Here is a 20440-nt window from a genome sequence, read left to right as displayed (position 1 = left end):
ACGAGTATCAGTTTTTCCCTCATTACATGAATTCAGTATTGGCACATTCTAGATTTGATATGCTTTCTTTTTTTCTTTCCCCTCTCTAGTTGGCCAGATCAAAGTCATAGCATCTATAGATCTTTGGCTGAGGAAGACAATTTCTTTGTAGGAAAGTATTTAGTATTTTGATTGAAGTTCCCTTCTTTGGAGTGAAATAAGCAAAATGTTCTTAATGATTTTAAGAAATATTTGCCCCCTTCAAAAGAAACCAAGAAATAGGGAACCTGGATAGAGAGTTCAATTTATTTTTAAAAGAAGTTGAATTTTCTAGAGAATATCATATTAGCAAACATTCAGTTGCTACCTACCTTTTGAAATTCATCACTGAGTTGTTATTCATGTGTTCCACCGTGGTGTTCTTTATGATAGGATTTATCATTGATCACAAATGAATAAATTGAGGGGATTTTTTTTAATGCTATAACTTCTTCCTGTATGTCTGGAACCTCTTAATGGAAAGAAATTACTACTTGGCCTGGGCAGTAATGTCACTTTCAGATTGTTTTTAAAGCCAACCTTTTTCTTTTCTGTGAGTCACCTCTGAGTGGACTAACTGAAATTTGATAGCCCTTTTGATGCCACTTTTCTCTGGAGTTCCTTGTCTCATTCAAAGCTTGACTTTGTTGTATGCAGAAAGATGTTGGCAGGCCTGGGAAGAAGACTTCATTAAAAGACAACAAATTCCCGGGTTTCGGCACCAAAAAGAAAAAAAAAAGACAACAAATTCTAAGGAAAACTAATTCAAGAGTTTTACTCATTCATAGCAGAACTCAAATGCACATAGTTTTCTAGGCACTGAAGATCTAAGGTTATTTTCTAGACCTTTTACTTGTATCTATATATGTATCTATATCTGTAGATATACCTATATATCTGTAGATACAGATATAGATTTTTTTTTTTTAGGAAGGTCTTGATGACTCCCCTCCTGCCCCTCAAATCCTCTTAGCTTTCTTTTAGTGAAGCAGATGGCTTCATCACTGTCCAGCTGATCTTTGATATTACTTCTTTAAAGAAAAGTCCCACCTTGGGCCCTGAATACTGATTTAGCAAAATGAGTAGTTAAATGAGAAATTGGAAGCTAGAGCTAGTTCTCTCACTTTGAAGGAACACCTTCTCGCAGCCCCTGCATAATTAAAGAGGAGGTTGTTTATGTTCTCAAGTAGCGGCACAAAAATCTCACACCCTGGTCCAGTATGAAAATAACTGCTGTAGCACAAAGTGCCCTTCCTCTGTCCCCAGTTGAAATTGGGGGAGGGACAAAGCCCAATTGTTACTTTACCCCATCCCATCTGCCTGCTAGAAGGCCTGTTTCCCACCCTAATTGGTTTCTGCCTAACAAATGGTGTTTCTTTTTTACAGCATTATGATCCTGGACTTGTTGTGGTGATGGTAAACTTAGCAGTGGTAATTTTTTATTTTCAGACTGAATACTCCTTTTGTCATCAGTGCACCAATATGTTAGGCTTACTTTCTCTGTTGTAGCCTTCATCCTTCTGCTTGGTCTTTTTCATTTTCCTTTCCTTTCCTTATGCAACTTGTCTGATCCTCGTTCATTAAAGGGTAATGTTAAGAAGGGATGTATCTGTTTGTGTTAGAAGTGAAAAAAAAAATCAGTTAAAACATTAAATTTTAATACTGTCAAAAACTTGATTTCCCCACAATGTAATGGGCACTAGCACTTGCTACTGCAATTTATAAATAAATTAAAACAAACTTTGACTGCCTTAGAAGGCAAAAGTACTAATGCAGAGTTTATAAACAGGGGTTTACAGAGGTAATGAATTTATACCAAAACTTTCTTGATTCTTGCATGACAAATTCTGACAGACCAAAAAAGATACCAAAACAACAAAAAAAGTAAATTCCTTTGTTATTTATTTTTTCAATTCTTTCATTGGACCATTTGTTTTTACCAGTAAATCCCTGATTGAGACGTTATGAAAGTGATATTGCACCTAGGAAGTCATTTTTATAACCTGTCTTAATTTGGTCCTTTTGCTAAAGATTGCAGTCACTGCTTATTTATTATACCATTGGGCATAAGGTAATAATGCATTTTCATTTTGTTTAACTGGCAGTCTTTGATAGTATCTAAAAGAAGGCTGTATTTTAGAACTTTTTTTCTGGCATTAGAGGCTCTTTATTTACTTAAACTTTTTTTCACTATAATAATTATTCCTGATTATCTCCTTACTGTTTAAAACATAATGGGATATTGGTGATAAGTAAACTTCTGAATTTGTTTTTATTATTATTTTTACTAAAAACTAATCCCACAGTTATAGAGCAACTAGGTGCGAGTGGTTGCTGGTCCCTTTGAAAACAGTTTCTTCTTTTTTGTCCAGGACCAAACCTAGCCATAATCATGGCATCTGTTATTATTTTTTTAATTTGATTTTGGTAATACCTCAAATTTAGCCTGACAAAACTTAACTTTTAGCCCAAAGGTATAATATACATGTGTGTATAACAAAAACAAAAAAATTAAAAAAAACAATTGTTTACACCAGGCTGAGTGAAATGATGAGGGAAGTAAACATTGTGTTTTTTCACTAAAGGTGTACAACGGATAAGGTAAGTCCTCTTATCAGTGGGCTTACATCACAATAAACAGCGCAAGTTGTGATGTAAAACAGCTGTGGTAGTAAAGTGCTTGTCTGCCCCATTTTGCTTTGTTTGGCTGGTTATGAGTGGATTAAATATACATTTTTTAAAAATCTTCAGCATAGATCGACTAGATTAAAGTCAATTTTCTTCGCAACTAGTCCTTTTCACAGCTTACTGATTACCACAGGCAGTGTTAAATCCACTTTGGAAAATGGGACCTCAGCTCACCAGTTCAAAAGAAACACTGTACTTTGTTTCTAAGGGCAACTAATTGTTGCTGCTTACTTAAATTTTTCATAGCCCCGCTGAACTGTACACCATCTTTTGAAAACAAAACAAAAAATATTAAACATACTGAGTTGCAATTACAGTTTTCCTGAATTATGTTTGAAACTGCTTTTTTGATTTAAGCATGTCAGTTGAAATATTTATTACCAGTTTTAAAAGTGTGTATGGGAGGATGTCAGTGAACAGTAAGATAAGAGTGAAGTGATTCTTGATGAAAAGTTATTTTAAACCTCCTGGGGCCATTGCTTAGAAATGCTTTGCATTACATAATTTTGTCATACTAATCTGGAATTATTCTCACTGGAAGGACAATTAAGGTGGTTAATTGGGTTTAAACTGGGAGAGGTAGGTTTGGTTGTAAGCTGTGAGAATGGCTTGTGTTTGGTTCACTGTAGCTTTCTGGTCTCTGCACTCCAAGGCAAGATCTCTAACCACCCAAACCCAATGTATAAAGTGAGCTTTTGGCTTGGCTTAGCTTTGCATCTTACCTTGATTATGTGTTCCTGTTACAGGGAGAACAGATCCCATTCCAATTGTTTTCAAGTATGATGTCATGGGCATGGGTCGCATGGAAATGGAGGTAAACTAATCTCATAAGCTCACTTGTTTTATGGAACATTTAAAATTGATATTAATTCCAAATTCAGATGCCAGTGCAAGAATACATTTATTAGATCGAATATAGTTTTAATATTTTTCTTCGGAAATTTAAAATTATATTTTACATTTTTACTTAGTGCTGCCATTGAGGTAGGTAGGTAAGTGGCAAATAAAAACTGTTATAATTGAGGCATAAAGAAATTCAGTGGTTTGCCCAGGGTTATGCCACAGACCCTGGTACTCATTTCAATAGGCAGTGTTGCTTAACTCTTAAAATATTTGCTATGGTAGAAGATTTGTCCTTATAGAGATGTGTATAGCTGTAATCTATGGTATCTTCATTGGCTAAAATATTTTCTCCATTTACTCCTAATTCTTTGACATAGACCACTGAATTAAAGTCTGTTATCATAAAAAAAAAAATGTGCCTGTTGGGAACCACCAGCATGAAAGGATTAATGAAATTTTCTGCATGCTATTTTCTCTGTAGGTGACAATAAAACAAGAGGTTACTGAGCAAAATACAGAGCTTTTTATTTTCATCCAGTACTCTAGTTTGTGCAAATGACTTTTTAAATTGCTAATTGGGGATACTTTAGGAATTAAGGCTAATTATATCTTATTTTATTAAGCTCGATTATGCCGAAGATGCTACCGAACGGCGCCGTGTCCTAGAAGTGGAAAAAGAAGACACGGAAGAATTAAGACAGAAGTACAAGGTACGTAAATGAAGCTTTTCTTGCATTTGGGGTGTTCACACTGAAAGATATTTTCAGTGAAAAGGATCTCTGTTAACAGCATTTGTTTGACATTTGGTGGTGATTAGTAGTAATCTCAAGTTTTTAAACTTTCCTATTTATTGACTTTGTAAAAACTACAGAGTTAATAATACCCACTTCATGTGTTTGTTGGGAAGATTGATTGCATCTGTGTTTGAAAACACAGTGCTCCTTAATAGCAGTAAAAATTATTAACTTAAGAGTCTTTGGAGGTGCGGAGTCCTTTGAGAGCTTGATACCTTTTGATAAACCTTTTCTTTTCCTTTTTTTGAGCCTTTTCTTTTTTAATGGGTGAGATGTTTTAAGAGTAGCAAACAGATTGAGAACTTCATTCAGTATTTTTCTTTTTAAGGGACTAACTTATAAGAAAACTGCATCTTAGAACATGTTATAATTTAGCCTTCAAAAAGACTGACCAGGAAACATGTTTTTCAAGATGTTCTAGTATGCCCAATCTCTACCATAAAATAGGTAAATTTGTAAATAAGAAGCAGGTTTAGCTAAGGTTATCATATAAAAACTGGTTTGGTGCCCGGCTAGATTGAGGATTGACCTATGAACCAGGAGACCATGGTTTAATTCCCAGTCAGGGCACTTGCCTGGGTTGTGGGCTAGGTCCCCAGTAGGAGGCATGCAGAAGGCAGCCAATCAGTGATTCTCTCTCTTCATCGATGTTTGTCTCTTTGTCTCTCCCCCTCCCTTCCACTCTTTCTTTAAACACACACACACACACACACACACACACACACACACACACACACACACACACACAATGGAACCCTAGCTGGTTTGGCTCAGTGGATAGAAAGTCGGCCTGCAGACTTAAGGGTCCCAGGTTTGATTCCAGTCAGGGGCACATGCCTGGCTTGCGGGCTGCATGCAGAAGGCAGACGATCAATGGTTCTCTCTCATCATTGATGTTTCTATCGCTCTCTCCCTTCCTCTCCGAAATCAATAAAGGTATATTAAAAAAAACAACTGCCCTAACCGGTTTGGCTCACTGGATAGAGCTTCAGCCTGTGGACTCAGGGGTCCCAGGTTCGATTCCGGTCAAGGGCATGTACCTTGGTTGCGGGCATATCCCCAATGGGGAGTGTGCAGGAGGCAGCTGATCGATGTTTCTCTCTCATCGATGTTTCAAACTCTCTATCCCTCTCCCTTCCTCTCTGTAAAAAATCAATAAAAAATATATTTTAAAAAAATGGAAAAATATCCTCATGTGAGGTGTGTGTGTGTGTGTGTGTGTGTGTGTAAATAAAGTAAATCCTCGCCCAAGGATACGTTTTTATTGATTTTAGGGAGAGAGGAAGTGAGCGGGAGGGAGAAAGAGACAGTTGCCTCCCATACACACCCCAACCTGGGATCGAACCCAAAACCTGGGTATGTGCCCCAACCAGGAATTGAACCCTTGACCTTTTGGTGTACAAACTGACGCTGCAACCAACTGAGCTAAACTGGCCAGGGCTCTGAGAGTAGTTTTGATTCTCTCTGCCAAGACTCAGATCCTGGGACCTCTCCAGCCCTCTTGTAGGTTCTTTTGCTTATTACATGAGGCTTCTCATGTTTAGCTCCCCCACCTTACTAAGACCCCAAGTGCCACTGTCAGCCATTGTCCTAAGGAGAGCCCTTGGCTATCACAGCTCTGATTTCAGCTTAAGGTCATAGTTGATTTTTTTGTTTTGTTTTGTTGTTTTTCTTCTTCCATTGCCCTTCTCGGGGATTTACTTTTCTATGTTTCCTTCAATGCAATAAAAATTGTTTGTTATATCTGATTGGTTGATTTTTAGTTTTTGAAATATATTTTTATTGATTTCAGAGAGGAAGGGAGAAGGAGAGAGAGAGAGAAACATCAATGATGCAAGAGAATCGTTGATAGGCTGCCTCCTACTGGGGATCGAGCCCACAACCCAGGCATGTGCCCTTGACCAGAATCGAACCTGGGACCCTTCTGTCCTCAGGCTGACGCTCTATCCACTGAGCCAAACTGGCTAGAGCGATTGGTTGGTTTTTTTAAGCCAGGGCTAAGAACAGGGGATGCCACAGTAAACTCATTTGAATGTTTGATTATTTGAAGACAACTGTTAGTACAACCACACACAAATTACCCCACCAACTTATGTTTCATTCAGCTTTTACTTGTACCACTAAATTTATGAAAAACCCTTTTTTTCTCTTCAGGTAAGACTACTACTTTACAACATTCACTTAAAAATTCTACCAAGTTCATTTTTTGTTTATGTTTTGTGGTTCTTACAGGATTATGTTGACAAAGAGAAGGCAATTGCTAAAGCGTTGGAAGACCTCAGAGCCAACTTTTACTGTGAACTCTGTGATAAGCAATATCAGAAACATCAGGAGTTTGACAACCATATCAATTCCTATGATCATGCACACAAGCAGGTGAGGAATAGTTATTTGCTAACAAAAGAAAAAGATACTTTATTGTTATAACAATTGAATTTTGAGTGGACCCAAAAAACTTGGAGACTATGGTTTCTTGTATCTGCCAGTTTTTATATGAAGTCATCTGACTTTTTTTTCCATGACAGAAGTCCTGACATAGACCTCCCCCTTCCAACTTACGTAGAGTGAAGAATTGTGAACTTCATAAATCTTGCATAAAATTTTTGGTTTGAGTAGTTTCTAAATTTGTATTTGATTTGGTAATTCAACTAAGGATTGCTGGGAGCTTTTCTTTCTCCCTCTTTATGAATTTGTGAAACTTTGAACAATTATCCCAGGCTGGTTGTTTCATCTTCTGTATAGAAGAGTTCTTGCTTTATTAGCTACTCTTTCCTATCAGTAAGTCATTTTGTTATACTCTTGGAAGGTAGATAAATCTTGAGAAGGAAAATAATATTAGATGCTATCTTTAACAAAAAACTGATGCTGCTCCTAGGCGGTTTGGCTCAGTGGATAGAGCGTCGACCCTCGGACTGAAAGATCATGGGTTTGATTCTGTTCAAGGGCCACACGTACCTCGGTTGTGGGCTCAGTCCCCAGCCCTGGTCTGGGCCTCTGCAGGAGGCAACCAATTGATGTGTCTCTCTCAGTCGATGTTTCTCTCTCTCTCTCTGTCTCTCCCACTTCTTTCCAAACTCTCTAAAAATCAATGGAAAAATAACCTCGGGTGAGGATTAACCAAAAAACAAAACAAAAAAACTGATGCTACATGTTGAAAAGCTTGCTGAAAAATGAATTACACTTTCTTTGCAATCTTTTTTTAAAAATTTATTTAGCGGGGGGGGAAAAACAGTACCTAATGAATTACTGGCATAAAGAAGGCAGCAATACTCCCGGGGGATTTTAGAAGGAGGAAATTAATCTTTATATCTACAGCACAGTTCTGGCTTATTAAAGAATTGTGAGCCAATTGATCTTGGGTGACTTTAGCATAACTTGTTCAGTTTTGGGGGGTACATAGTTGTATTTGTTAAGTTTGTAAGATTTATGGGCTTTACTGGAATGCTCTTGTAAGCTGAACCTGTTAAACCAACATTTTTTTAACCTTTGCTTTATTTTTCAACCAACCAAAGATTTCAGAGCACAGCTAAAAGGCAGGCTTTGACTAAGCTTTACTTTTACTACCACAGGGATACTTTTCAAGCTGGTTGAAGTATTATACTTTATGCAACAATCTCTTCCACATTTAACCACACCTAACCAATTTAAGATTCTTTTACTGATAGACTTTTATTTAAGACAAATATTCAACATTTTATACACGTTTGGACATTATTTTAATATATTGTTAGCTCTGCCTCATTTGAAGAAGAGAAATTGAGAGAACATAGACAGGATGTGGTAAAAGTGGGTTTATAATTGTGAGTGTGCAAAACACAGAATTTATTATTTTTTAAAAAATATATATTTTATTGATTTCAGAGAGGAAGGGAGAGATAGAAACATCAATGATGAGAATCATTAATTGGCTGCCTCCTGCACGCCCCCCACTGGGGATCAAGCCAACAACCTAGGCATGTGCCCTTGGCTGGAATCAAACCTGGGACACTTCAGTCTGCAGACTGACACTCCATCCATTGAGCCAAACCAGCTAGAGCCAGAATTTATTCTTGTGTTATTATTTATTAACTAGAGGCCCGGTGCACAAAAATTTGTGCACTGGGGGGGGGGGGGGCGGTCCCTCAGCCCGGCCTGTGCCCTCTCGCAGTCTGGGACCCCTCGGGGGATGTCCACCTGCTGGCTTAGGCCCGCTCCCCGGGGGAACGGGCCTAAGCTGGCAGTCAGACATCCCTCTGGCAGCCCGGGAGCCCTTGGGGGATGTCCACTTGCCAGCGGGGAGCAGGCCTAAGCTGCAGTTGGACATCCTTAGTGCTGCTGAGGAGGCGGGAGAGGCTCCTGCCACCACCACTGTGCTGGCAGCTGTCAGCCTGGCTTGTGACTGAGCAGAGCTCCCCCTGTGGGAGTACACTGACCACCAGGGGGCAGCTCCTGCATTGAGCGTCTGCCCCCTGGTGGTCAGTGTGTGTCATAGTGACCAGTCATTCCCAGTTGTTCTGCTGTTAGGGTCAGTTTGCATATTACCCTTTTATTGTATAGGATAGAGGCCTGGTGCATGGGTGGGGGCTGGCTGGTTTGCCCTGAAGGGTGTCCTGGATCAGGGTGGGGGTCCTGCTGGAGTGCCTGGCCAGCCTGGGTGAGGGGCTGATGGATGTTTTCAGGCAGGCCACATCCCCCCCGCGACCAAAGCTCCCAGCCTCTCCTTTTTTTTTTTTTTTTCTTTTTTTTTCTGGGATTTATTTATCTTTTATAATTGAAACTTTGTAGCCTTGAGCAGAGCCCATTGCCGGCCAGGGCAGGCAGAAAACTTGGCTTCCTCCAACGCCGGGGGCAACCCAAGCCTGCTGCTTGCTCCATCTCCGTGGCTGCCGCCATCTTTGTGATGGAGTGACAGAGTGATGGTTAATTTGCATACTACTCTTTTATTAGACAGAATTATTATTTCCCATATGAACAACTGTAAACCTACTTTTACTCCACCCTCTATATGGACCAGATATATCGGCAGTTGCCTTACTCCTTTAAAGAATGATCTGCCAAGAAAGAAGAATGCAACAGTGAATAATACTTAGTAACTTTTGCAGGTTTTCAGTGTATATATAATTCAAGCTTTGGGGTTATTTCTTATGGATTTAAGAAAGACATTTTATGCCTAATTATATACTTACCTTTTTGGGCTCTTGAGAATTTCTTCAATTAAGTAGTCTCTGTGATTAGTTAAAAACATTCCAGAAGAAACGTTAGGGACCAAGTGGACATTTAGAAAAGTTACATTTTAATCGATGAGAAGTCTCTTGAGTGAAGTTTTAATTGTAAAAGAATAAACCAGGAAAAATGTAATTCAAATTTGAATAATGTGTACACTTGCCTTTTAAGGGGGAAATCCATCAAAGCAAAAGCTAAACAAATGGATTTACAATTAAATGTAGAACTAATAAAATTCACATTGACAACATTAATATGATGGATGATAATGTTTTAGTGATATTTCTTTCAACTTGAGAGAAGTAGAAATTGCTACAGTTCTGGTTCATTTGAATTTGACCTGTTTATTCTCCTGTGCACTTTGGTTTGACTCAGTTCTCTCACCACTTTTCCTACTGCAGTGGGAGATTTTGTCCCCCAGGGGATACTTGGCAATGTCTGGAGACATTCTTTATTATCACAACTAGGGGAGCAGGGTTACTGTCATCTAGTGGTGGAGGCCAAGGGTGCCGTTAAACATCCTACAATGCACAAAAAAGTTCCTTGCAACCAAGAATTACCTGGCCCAAAATGTCAATCAGCAGTGTTGAGGTTGAGAAACCTATTCTATTAGGGAAACTAAAAACTTTCAAATATATATGGTTTTGTGATATCATTTGGCCTTTGTTTGGTACAAACAAATCTCTATCATTTTAACTCCCCAGTTGTCAATATTTATAAAGAGCTCATTTAGATTATCTCAAATATTCTTTTATTACTCTTTTCTATATCATCAAAATGAAAATACAAAATTAAGGATTTCTGATAGAGAATTTATGGACTACCTTATCCATTAATAGAGAGTACTAGAAGCTCAGTGCACAAAATTCCTGCACAGGTAGGGTACCTAGTGGCTATCAGCTGCCAGCCAGAACCTTCCTTTGTTCCACACCGCCGCCTGGTGGTCAGCGCACATCATAGCGTGCGATCAAACTCCTGGTCGGTAGAACTCCTGAGGGGACACTTTGCGTATTAGGCTTTTATATATATAGACTAGAGGCCCAGTGCACAAAAATTTGTGCACTTGCCGGGGGGGGGGGGGGGTCCCTCAGCCTAGCCTGTGCCCTCTAGCAGTCTGGGACCGCTCGGGGGATGACCACCTGCTGGCTTAGGCCCACTCCCTGGGGGATTGGGCTTAAGCTGTCTGTCAGACATCCCTCTGGCAGCCCGGGAGCCCTTGGGGGATGTCCACTTGCCAGCGGGGAGCAGGCCTAAGCTGCAGTTGGACATCCTTAAAGCTGCTGAGGAGGCGGAAGAGGCTCCCGCCACCACCGCTGTACTGGCAGCCGTTAGCCTGGCTTGTGGCTGAGCAGAGCTCCCCCTGTGGGAGTGCACTGACCACCAGGGGGCAGCTCCTGCATTGAGCATCTGCCCCCTGGTGGTCAGTGTGTGTCATAGTGACCAGTCATTCCCAGTCGTTCTGCTGTTAGGGTCAATTTGCATATTACCCTTTTATTATATAGGAGTGCCTGGCCAGCCTGAGTGAGGGGCTGGTGGCTGTTTGCAGGCTGGCCACAGCCCTTTCAGGATAGGGGTCCCCCCTGGGATGTCTGGCCAGCCTGGGTGAGGGACTGATGGCTGTTTGCAGGCTGGCCACAGCCCCTTCAGTGTGGGGGTCCCCATTGGGGTGCCTGGCCAGCTTGGGTGAGGGGCTGAGGGCCGTTTCCAGGCTGGCCACACCCCCTTCAGTGTCGGGGGGGTCCTGCTGGGGTGCCTGGCCAGCCTGGGAGAGTGGCTGATGGCAGTTTGCAGGCTGGCAAAGCCCCCCAGTGGGGACCCTCACCCAATGAGGGTGTGGCCATCCTGGGTGAGTGGCTGATGGCTGTTTGCAGGCTGGCCACAGCCCCTTCAGGGTGGGGGTCCCCATTGGAGTGCCTGGTCACCCTGGGTGAGGGGCTGATGGCTGTTTGCAGGCTGGCCACAGCCCCTTCAGTATGGGGGTCCCCACTGGGGTGCCTGGCCATCCTGGGTGAGGGGCTGAGGGCTGTTTTCAGGCTGGCCAAGCCCCCCAGTGGGGACCCTCACCCCATGAGGGTGTGGCCATCCTGGGTGAGGGGCTGATGGCTGTTTGTAGGCTGGCCACAATCCCCCAACCACCCAAGCTCCCAGTGGAGATTGGCTGGAAGCAGGTATCTGGGATTTATTTGTCTTCTATAATTGAAACTTTGTTGCCATGAGCGGAGGCCACAGCCCGCTCAGAGCAGGGGGAAAGCTTGGCTTCCTCCATCACCCGGGCAACCAAGCCTCCTGCTTGCTCCAGCTCTGTGGCTGCCGGCCGCCATCTTGGCTGGGTTAATGTGCATATAGTCTCTCTGATTGGCTGGTGGGCATGGCTTAAGGCATAGCGAAGGTATGGTCAATTAGCATCTTTGTCTTTTATTAGTGTAGATAAGTATCTATGATCTCTGGTCTGTTGTAATTAATGTTGAACGCATGTTAGCTTATTCTTCCACCTTGATCAAAAGCCTATGTAAGGTGTTAAAAAAAAAAAAAAAAGAGCCCTGGCTGGTTTGGCTCAGTGGATAGAGTGTCGGCCTGTGGACTGAGGGGTCCCGGGTTCGATTCTGGTCAGGGGCACATGTCTGGGTCACAGGCTCGATCCCCACTAGGGGCGTGCAGGAGGCAGCTGATCCATGATTCTCTCTCATCGATGATGTTTCTGTCTCTCTCCCTCTCCCTTCCTCTCTGATATTAATGAAATCAATAAAAATATTTTTTTTAAAAAAAGTTATTTTAAAAAAAGATGTATGATTTTGTTAATTTTGTTTATTTTTGGTGGCATATTCCTTATTTGGTTGAAATATAGGCTTTTTCATCTTTCTTTATACTGCTGTCTTATTGGAAGTGGTAGAATCTTGAAACAGAATACTATAAATATAGAAACAGAAAAACACACGGCACTAAATTTTTGTATTGTTACACTCTTCCCTGCACTTAAAATTTCTAAGGAGCCCTAGCTGGTTTGGCTCCATGCATAGAGCGTCATCCTGTGGACTGAAGGGTCCCGGGTTCAATTTAGTTCAAGGACACCTGCCCGGGTTGTGGGCTCAATCCCCAGGAGGGGGTGTGCAGAAGGCAGCCAATCAGTGATTCTCTCTCTTTAAACGTTAATGTTTCTATCTCTCCTATTTCTCTCCCTTCCTCCGTGAAATCAATAAAATATGTAATATAAAATTTCTAAGGAGCCTTTAATTGACTGTGATACAACACAGTTAAATAACCCCTACGAGAGGTAGGTCCTATTTATTATTCCTCTTTGATGGACATGAACTTAACATACACGTGGACCTACCATTTTCCAAATTTATGCTTTAAAATCATAAAGACACCCTGTCTTGTCTTCCAGGAAGGCACACAGGATTATTATGAATCTGAGATAACAGGTAAGTACATTCAACCCTATGCTAGTAATCCCTAGTTTGCATCTTCCATCAAATTTTCACCGTTAAAAATTTTTAGGATGGGCAGGATTCTGAACATGCCCATATCTTCATTAAGCACAAATAATCTCTCAAAAGGGGGCTACAGAGTCACCCTCATTTGTGGGGTTTTTGTTTTGCCTCTCACTATTCACTAGTTTTTCGTCAAATTTTCTAAGGCATTTTGTGAAGGAAGTCATTAATACACAAATATCACGACCCAGCTTGATCTTCAAAGATGAAAAAGCCAATTGGATATTTTTGCTTTTTTCAGCAGTTTAACCCTTATTTTAAAGTAATCATTTCGATACATTTTGAGGTCTTAAAGGATATGCCTTTCCATTCTTCAAGAGATAACCCAGTGATTCCTTTTTTATATAGTAAGTTGATTCTGATATGCCTGAGTGCTCAGTAAGTATTAGAAGATATCTTCTAATTTTGTTAACTTATGTTAAAGTTGACTTTGGAACTAAACATTTTTCCATCTCTACCTCCCTGCCTCTTTAATTATTTTGCATATCTTTTTTTAAAAAACACATCTGGCCCTAGCCGATTTGGCTCAGTGGATAGAGCATCCGCCTGCGGACTGGAGGGTCCCAGGTTCGATTCCGGTCAAGGGCACATGCCTGGGTTGCAGACTCGATCCCCAGTAGGGGGCATGCAGGAGGCAGCCGATGAATGATTCTAATCATTTATGTTTCTCTCTCTCTCCCTCTATCTTCTTCTCTGAAATCAATAAAAATATATACTTTAAAAAAAAAAAAAGACTTAAAAAATAAATAAATAAAAACACATATGCTAATTGATATGACAATGGAAACCATTTTCTTTAGTTTTCAAATGGCTTAAATTTCAAACTCCAAAGAACATTTTTTCCCCAGAGGTAAATTTACAGCAGCACAGCAACAGTCAGTGCCTTATTTTTTTTTTGTTGTTTTGCTTTTCTTTCTTGGTGCCTTGTTACCTACTCAGGATTTTTTCGATCTTACTCTCTTATTTGTGCCACTAAGGGTCTCCTCACTAGCCTCTAGTACAGTGGTTCTCAACCTTCTGGCCCTTTAAATACAGTTCCTCATGTTGTGACCCAACCATAAAATTATTTTGGTGCCCTAACCGGTTTGGCTCTGTGGATAGAGCGTCGGCCTGCGGACTCAAGGGTCCCAGGTTCGATTCCGGCCAAGGGCATGTACCTTGGTTGCGGGCACATCCCCAGTAGGGGGTGTGCAGGAGGCAGCTGATCGATGTTTCTGACTCTATATCTCTCTCCCTTCCTCTCTGTGGAAAATCAATAAAATAGATTTTTAAAAAGAAGTTATTTTCATTGCTACTTCATAACTGTAATGTTGCTGCTGTTATGAATCGTAATGTAAATATCTGATATGCAGGGTGGTCTTAGGCGACTCCTGTGAAAGGATCGTTTGACCGCCAAAGGAGTCGCGACCCACAGGTTGAGAACTGCTGCTCTACTAGATAAACCAGAGACCATAAATTATCCCACAGATGTCTTTTGTGTGGCCCTTGTGATGGTAGTTTTTTCCCCTTTAATTTCACTTGGTTCCCAATTTTTAAAAATGAGACTATAACCCGGCCGGTGTGCCTCAGTGGTTGCTCGTCAACCTGTGATCCAGGATGTCACAGATCGATTCCCAGTCAGGGCACATGCCCGGGTTGTGGGCTCAATTCCTAGAGGGGTTCGTGCAGGAGGCAGCCGATCAATGAATCTCTCTCATCATTGATGTTTCTAACTCTTCCTTTCCCTTCCTCTCTGAAATCAATAAAAATATATTTTAAAAGTAAAAGTAAATAACAACGAGACTTTATATAATTCAGGCTTTGGCTTATTTTGAAAAATTAAGATACCTGAGAACATTAGTTACACATTTCAACATAACAGTTGGCTAAAACTAGTAGTTGCTATCTCATCAAAAAAGCATGCATATGCACTAACTCTCCAATTAACTCTGGTTTCCACTTCATCTTTCCTCCTATGTCACCTTGTGTGACTCATTATATCACTTGCCAAACTCCTCTAAACATTTGAGTTTGTGACCCAACCTTATATCTTTCCCTCCTGTCAACACACAGGCTCCCACAGGTTCTAATTGATACTGGGAAAGTAGCACACTGAAAAGCTGCCTTAGCGTTGGGTCTAACTTTCTTGCAATTTCATAACCATCTGTGTTAGTCTCATCCAGTTATCAAAATCTGGTATTATAAAGCAGCTTTGAGAAAATTCCTTTAACTTGTAGAATCAATATCTCGGTCAGAGGAAAGAGTGCTTTCAGCTAAGTAACTTCATTGTGAAAACCCTGATAATTTTTTACATTTTTTGAAAAGACTGAAATCTTATTTAATACGAAGGTCTGTTTTAGCTATAAAAGCAGTGGTTTTCTGAGCTTTAAATAGCTGAACTAAAATTAAGCCTATAGCAATCATCAGTAACTTCTCGATTCTAAATTGTACAGGATAGAACATATTACTATATGATTTAGTTAACTTGGTCTAAACTGTTACAATAACTTTTTGATAGCATTGCATACTTTTAGTTGACTACTTCAGTACCCAGTAATGTGTATTATCAAGGACTAGAAATTTAGAGTTTTTCTCATTACAGAATGAAATTTCTGACTTTAAATATTTTCTGAGAAATGTCATGGTGATCATGAAAGGAATGATCACTTACAGATTTCATTCAACTTTGGAGGGGGTCACTTTCCACTTGAAGTTTCATTGTTTACTGGTTGGATTTTTGCCTTGCAAGATATTTAACTGCATTCAGTCCTCTGTATACTTGGCACATATGACATCAGCAACAAAAGCACATCAAAACTAGTTGTACCTCTGGCAAGCCACTGCAGCTCTAAATAAATATGGACTGGGTTCCTCTTTCAGTGGTACTTTGATATTCAATTGGGGGTGGGAGGGAACAACACAGAAAACCAAGGCAAGAGAAAGTGATTTTAAAGCTAAAATAGAAAGTAGCAAAACCACTAAGATCATATACCAATGAAGATACTCCATAGGTACTCTATATTTGGGGTTTTTATAGAATGTTTATCCTCAGAAAACCATAAATTATTATAAAGATGTGAAATAGGTTAAGAAAATTTTATAGTATTTATGAATCCCAAAGCTTCATAAATGTTGACTTAATCAGCACAATTTACCTCTGAAGAGATTTTACTTTGAAAAGCAAAGCAATTGTGAAGAGAAGTATACATCTTAAAACTTGATCATGTCATTAAGTTGTGGGGGGTTTTTATATGTATGTATGTATGTATGTATTTATTTATTGCAGAGGGGAAGGGAGAGGGAGAGATAGAAACATCAGTAATGAGAGAGAATCATTGATCGGCTGCCTCCTGCATACCCCACACTGGGGATCGAGCCTGCAACCCAGGTATGTGCCTTGACTGAGAATCAAACTGTTACCTCCTGGTTAATAGATTGGTGCTCAACTGCTGAGCCATGCAGGCCGGGTAAGCATGTTTTAGTTTAATAACCTATAGCAGAGAGATTAAAGTTTTAGGTTCGGTGATACTTTGTACCACTCTCGATGCCATTTTCTTTGGGAATGTTTTGCTTAATAAAAGAATTTACGTCCTTCGGCCAGTCTTCTAAAAATTGAGCATGCGTAGGCTTTTCACCTGTCAGTCTTACTTACCACTCTGCTTTTGCTGGGAATACATGTCTTACACCCAGCTATCACAGCCTTGGAAAACTCTGCATCTGTTTAGGGAAGCTGTCTGCCTTGTGAGCAGAAATAACCCTAAAACAGACCTTCTTGAGAGCTAAGGTTGCTGGTAAAATCCTGTATTCTCTTACTATGTATTTCTCACTCTGTTCTTCATCTTGGCACACAATCCATATTTGAGTAAGAATTATTTTACCTTATTTAGGTTCTTGGAAATTGAGACCTTAAGCAAAACAACATAAAACAAAACCAATTTTACCATAGACTATAATATAAACAAGCTAAGTTCCTATAGTACATTTCTTGTCACAAAAATATCACCAAACTTAAACATTGAAATAAATGTGACAGGTATACATGCATTTAAGAAAGATTAATAAAAACAAAGAAGATAATTGTTTTTCAATCTTGTTTGAAGGTAATCAGAGCCTCTCCCAACAGCTCAGGGAGCAAGGCCAACATACACCCTGGACAGGATATCCTTCCATTGCACTGTGCACCCATACACACCCTCACACTCACTCAGATAGGGACAGTGTGTAGACACACCAATTCATCTTATAGTGTGGGAGGAAAGGAGTATCCAGAAAGAAAAAACAAAACAAAACACATAGACATGGGGAGAATGTGCAAACTACAGACAGTAGCCCATGCTGGGAATTAATTTTTCTTTTTTCCCTCTCATTAACTTTATAATGAAACTACATTATTCAAGGACCTGCTTATATTTTTATCACACTGTTGCACTGTGGTGGAGATTCTAGGCTAAGGCTGTATGTTGTATTATAGTAAGAAAAGTTAAATTATCTTAAGGAATAATGAGAAGTTTATGAATGACAATACTGAAAAGAGCTCTGAACCGGGATGCTGCTGTTCCATTTGCTTGAACTCAAGCAGCTCTTATGAATTATAATCCTTCAAATTTTAGATAGAGGGCAAATCTTTGCCTCCAGATAGGACCTAGAGGGCTATGTAGATATACTTAAAACTCATTATCCACAGCCCTGGCTTGTTTGGCTCAGTGGATAGAGAGTCAGCCTGTGGAGTGAAGGGTCCCGGGTTCGATTCCAGCAAGGGCACATGCCCAGGTTGTGGGCTTAATCCCCAGTAGGGGGCGTGCAGGAGGTGGCTGATCAATGATTCTCTCATCGATATTTCTATCTCTCCCTCTCTGAAATCAATAAAAATATATATATATGTTTTTAAAAACCTCATTATCCACAAAAACACAATAGCATACCATTTCACATGTTACTAAAGACACATTAACAAGTGTTGGAGAGGATATAGGGAAATTGGAACTCTCCTACATTGTTAATAGTGTTGGAAAACAGTTTGGCAATTTCTCAAAATGTTAAATATAAAGTTACCATATGGCCAGTATATACCCAATAGAAATGAAAATGTATGTCCACACAAAAACTTGTAACAAGATTCTCCATAGCTGTGTTATTCATAATAGCCAAAAAGTAGAAACAATCGAAATATCCATCAACTGATGAATGGGTAAACAAGTGATATATCCCTGCAATGCAATATTATTCAGCAATTAAAAGGAATGACTTACTGATAAATCCACCATGCACAAACCTTGCAAATATTATGCTAAGTAAAAGGAGCCAGTCATAAAGATGCCCATATTGTATGATTTAATCTGTATGAAACATCTAGAGTAAGCAAATCTATATGGAATGTAGGTTAGGTTTCCAGGGTCTGGGTGGAAAGAGACAACAGGGAATGCCTGCTAATGAGTATGGGGTTTCTTTTGAGGTCATGGAAATGTTCTAAAATTAGATAGTGGTGATGATTGCACAACTTGGGAAGTACTATTCTCACCTTATTTTATACTTTAAATGGGTAAATTTTATGGTATGTGGATTATATTCCAATAAAATTATTTTTAAGACCTCATTTTTCCAGCGTGCGTGTGTGTGTGTGTGTGTGTGTGTGTGTGCAAAATCAGGCACACCTGGTATTAAAGAATATATCGTATGTTTAAGGCCTTTTGCTGAATTCCTGAGCATAACAAAGCAAGCATTACACAGTGATTTTGTGACATTAATTTGATATTCGCCAAATAATATTGAGTCATAGTGTTACAAAATAACTGGGCATAAAATTAAAGTATTGCCCTAAATGACTAATTAGTACTACTCTTTTTTTTTTTCAATTAGTACTACTCTTAAAAGAATGTATACTTTTCTTTTTCCCTCTGATTTTTTTCAGTATCTATAATCAACATTAGTGTTTAGTTTTTTTCTGTTACCAAACATTCGGTTTTCTGTGTTACTGAATAAAATTCATTTTCATCACTCTTAACTGATACGCATGTGCTAAAAGAAAGAATTTACATCTACTATCTAGTAATTTGGACTTCCTTAGTCATTTGACTATAATCTTCCTTCTCTACGTACTGTAATGCTGAGACTTTGTGTTCTCTCCTGGTGTTTTCCCTCTCTCACCACATAGTGATGTTCTGGATGGTCTCATCCAGAGGCATCAAACACAGACTTGAATCAGAATAACCTGGCCAAGTAACAACTACAGTATGATTACTCCAATTTGGGAGAGAAAATCCACATTAATGTTGTTATGAGAGTGAAGCAGGAAACAGTGGGGAGATGAGGCCATGGATTTGGGGTAGGCAGGATTGTTAACGTAGAGGAAAGGGAGTGGTTGAGGTTCAGAAAAGGCCAGATTATGCTTAGCCAGAAAAAGAGATTGAGATGCATACAACCACCCCTTCTTTACTCACTGTTTCCCATCTCTGTTCATAACCAAAAAATAATACATACAAGTATATGTATATGTTTCCTCTCCCAACAACTCATTTTAAAACTGGACATTTGATAAATGTTTATTGAGCATTTCTTGTGCCATAGACAATGGTGTGTGTATTGCAGGTTTAGTAAAAAAGGAAGTCCCTGTTCTGGGGAGAGGGGTGGCTATCTAGTAAAAGAAAGATAATCCTTTGACCCTAAAGAGACAAAATCAGGTTTTCTCTTTAAAGTTGAGTAAATATTAGAACATAGGAATTTAAGTGGCAATAGGAAATACTCTCTGCCTGTTTTTTGATGCCTGAAATTTTTTTCACATGGAAACTATCGTTTTTATTTTTTAAATTGAGATAACAGGTGTAAAATACGTGTAAGATTTATTCCTAGTAAAGTATACTCAATAAACTTATAGCATCAAATTTTGTTTTGATAGAGGAAAGAAGAGTAGCCTCAAAAGATAACAAAAAATATTTTATTAGACTCAGACCTTAATATTTTGTTAGGGAAAGCTGTATAGAAATATCTTTATCTCATTCATTCCCCACTTAAACACAGTGCCATTCCTTGCTATTGACATTCCACATTATTGATGATGAGGGCAAATTTATCACCCACATTAAAAACCTGGTAAGATTTACCAGATTCGAATTTCCCTGGTTTAATTTGTTTATAGTTGGATAGTGGAGCAGGAGTTTATTTCTGAAATAGACTTTTTTTTTTCTGCCAACACAGTGCTATTTAGCTGTGTTTAAAGAGCAGGAATGTTATTTACATTTGAAGTGGTCTTTAGCCCAAATAACCATAGTTATTATGTAGATGGGTATTCCAAGCACTGGGTTGTTTGTTAAGGTCTTCTCTCTACTGGTTTTTTGAGAAATTTAGTGGAAACCCCAGCTACCATGTGATTCAGACTCCATGAGAAATGTTTCTTCCCTTTGTGCTCTATGCCACAAATGTGTACTTGGA

The 20440-nt window shown here is 39.6% G+C and overlaps 1 protein-coding gene across 6 annotated transcripts in view; it reads left to right on the top strand.

The window, feature by feature from the left end:
• GPATCH8 (G-patch domain containing 8) overlaps positions 1-20440 on the top strand; it is a 76341-nt gene that overhangs the window by 42645 nt on the left and 13256 nt on the right. The window contains exons 6-9 of one of the 6 annotated variants that reach the window (XM_070394161.1): positions 1405-1449; positions 3453-3520; positions 4173-4259; positions 6576-6719. In XM_070394161.1, coding sequence (XP_070250262.1) covers positions 3494-3520; positions 4173-4259; positions 6576-6719 — 258 coding nt within the window. In that variant the 5' untranslated portion in view covers positions 1405-1449; positions 3453-3493. Of the gene's footprint in view, positions 1-89; positions 3521-4172; positions 4260-6575; positions 6720-20440 lie in introns of all 6 variants that reach the window. The other 5 variants (XM_070394160.1, XM_070394159.1, XM_070394156.1 and 2 more) reach the window with 5 other exon arrangements.

This window comes from Myotis yumanensis, unplaced genomic scaffold (assembly GCF_028538775.1).
Source record: "Myotis yumanensis isolate MYYU_CA2020_CCGP unplaced genomic scaffold, mMyoYum1.0.hap1 SCAF_16, whole genome shotgun sequence".
In the NCBI taxonomy this organism is placed as follows: Eukaryota; Metazoa; Chordata; class Mammalia; order Chiroptera; family Vespertilionidae; genus Myotis; species Myotis yumanensis.
The sequence above is the reverse complement of the archived record's forward strand: the minus strand, read 5'-3'. Positions and strand labels throughout refer to the sequence as shown.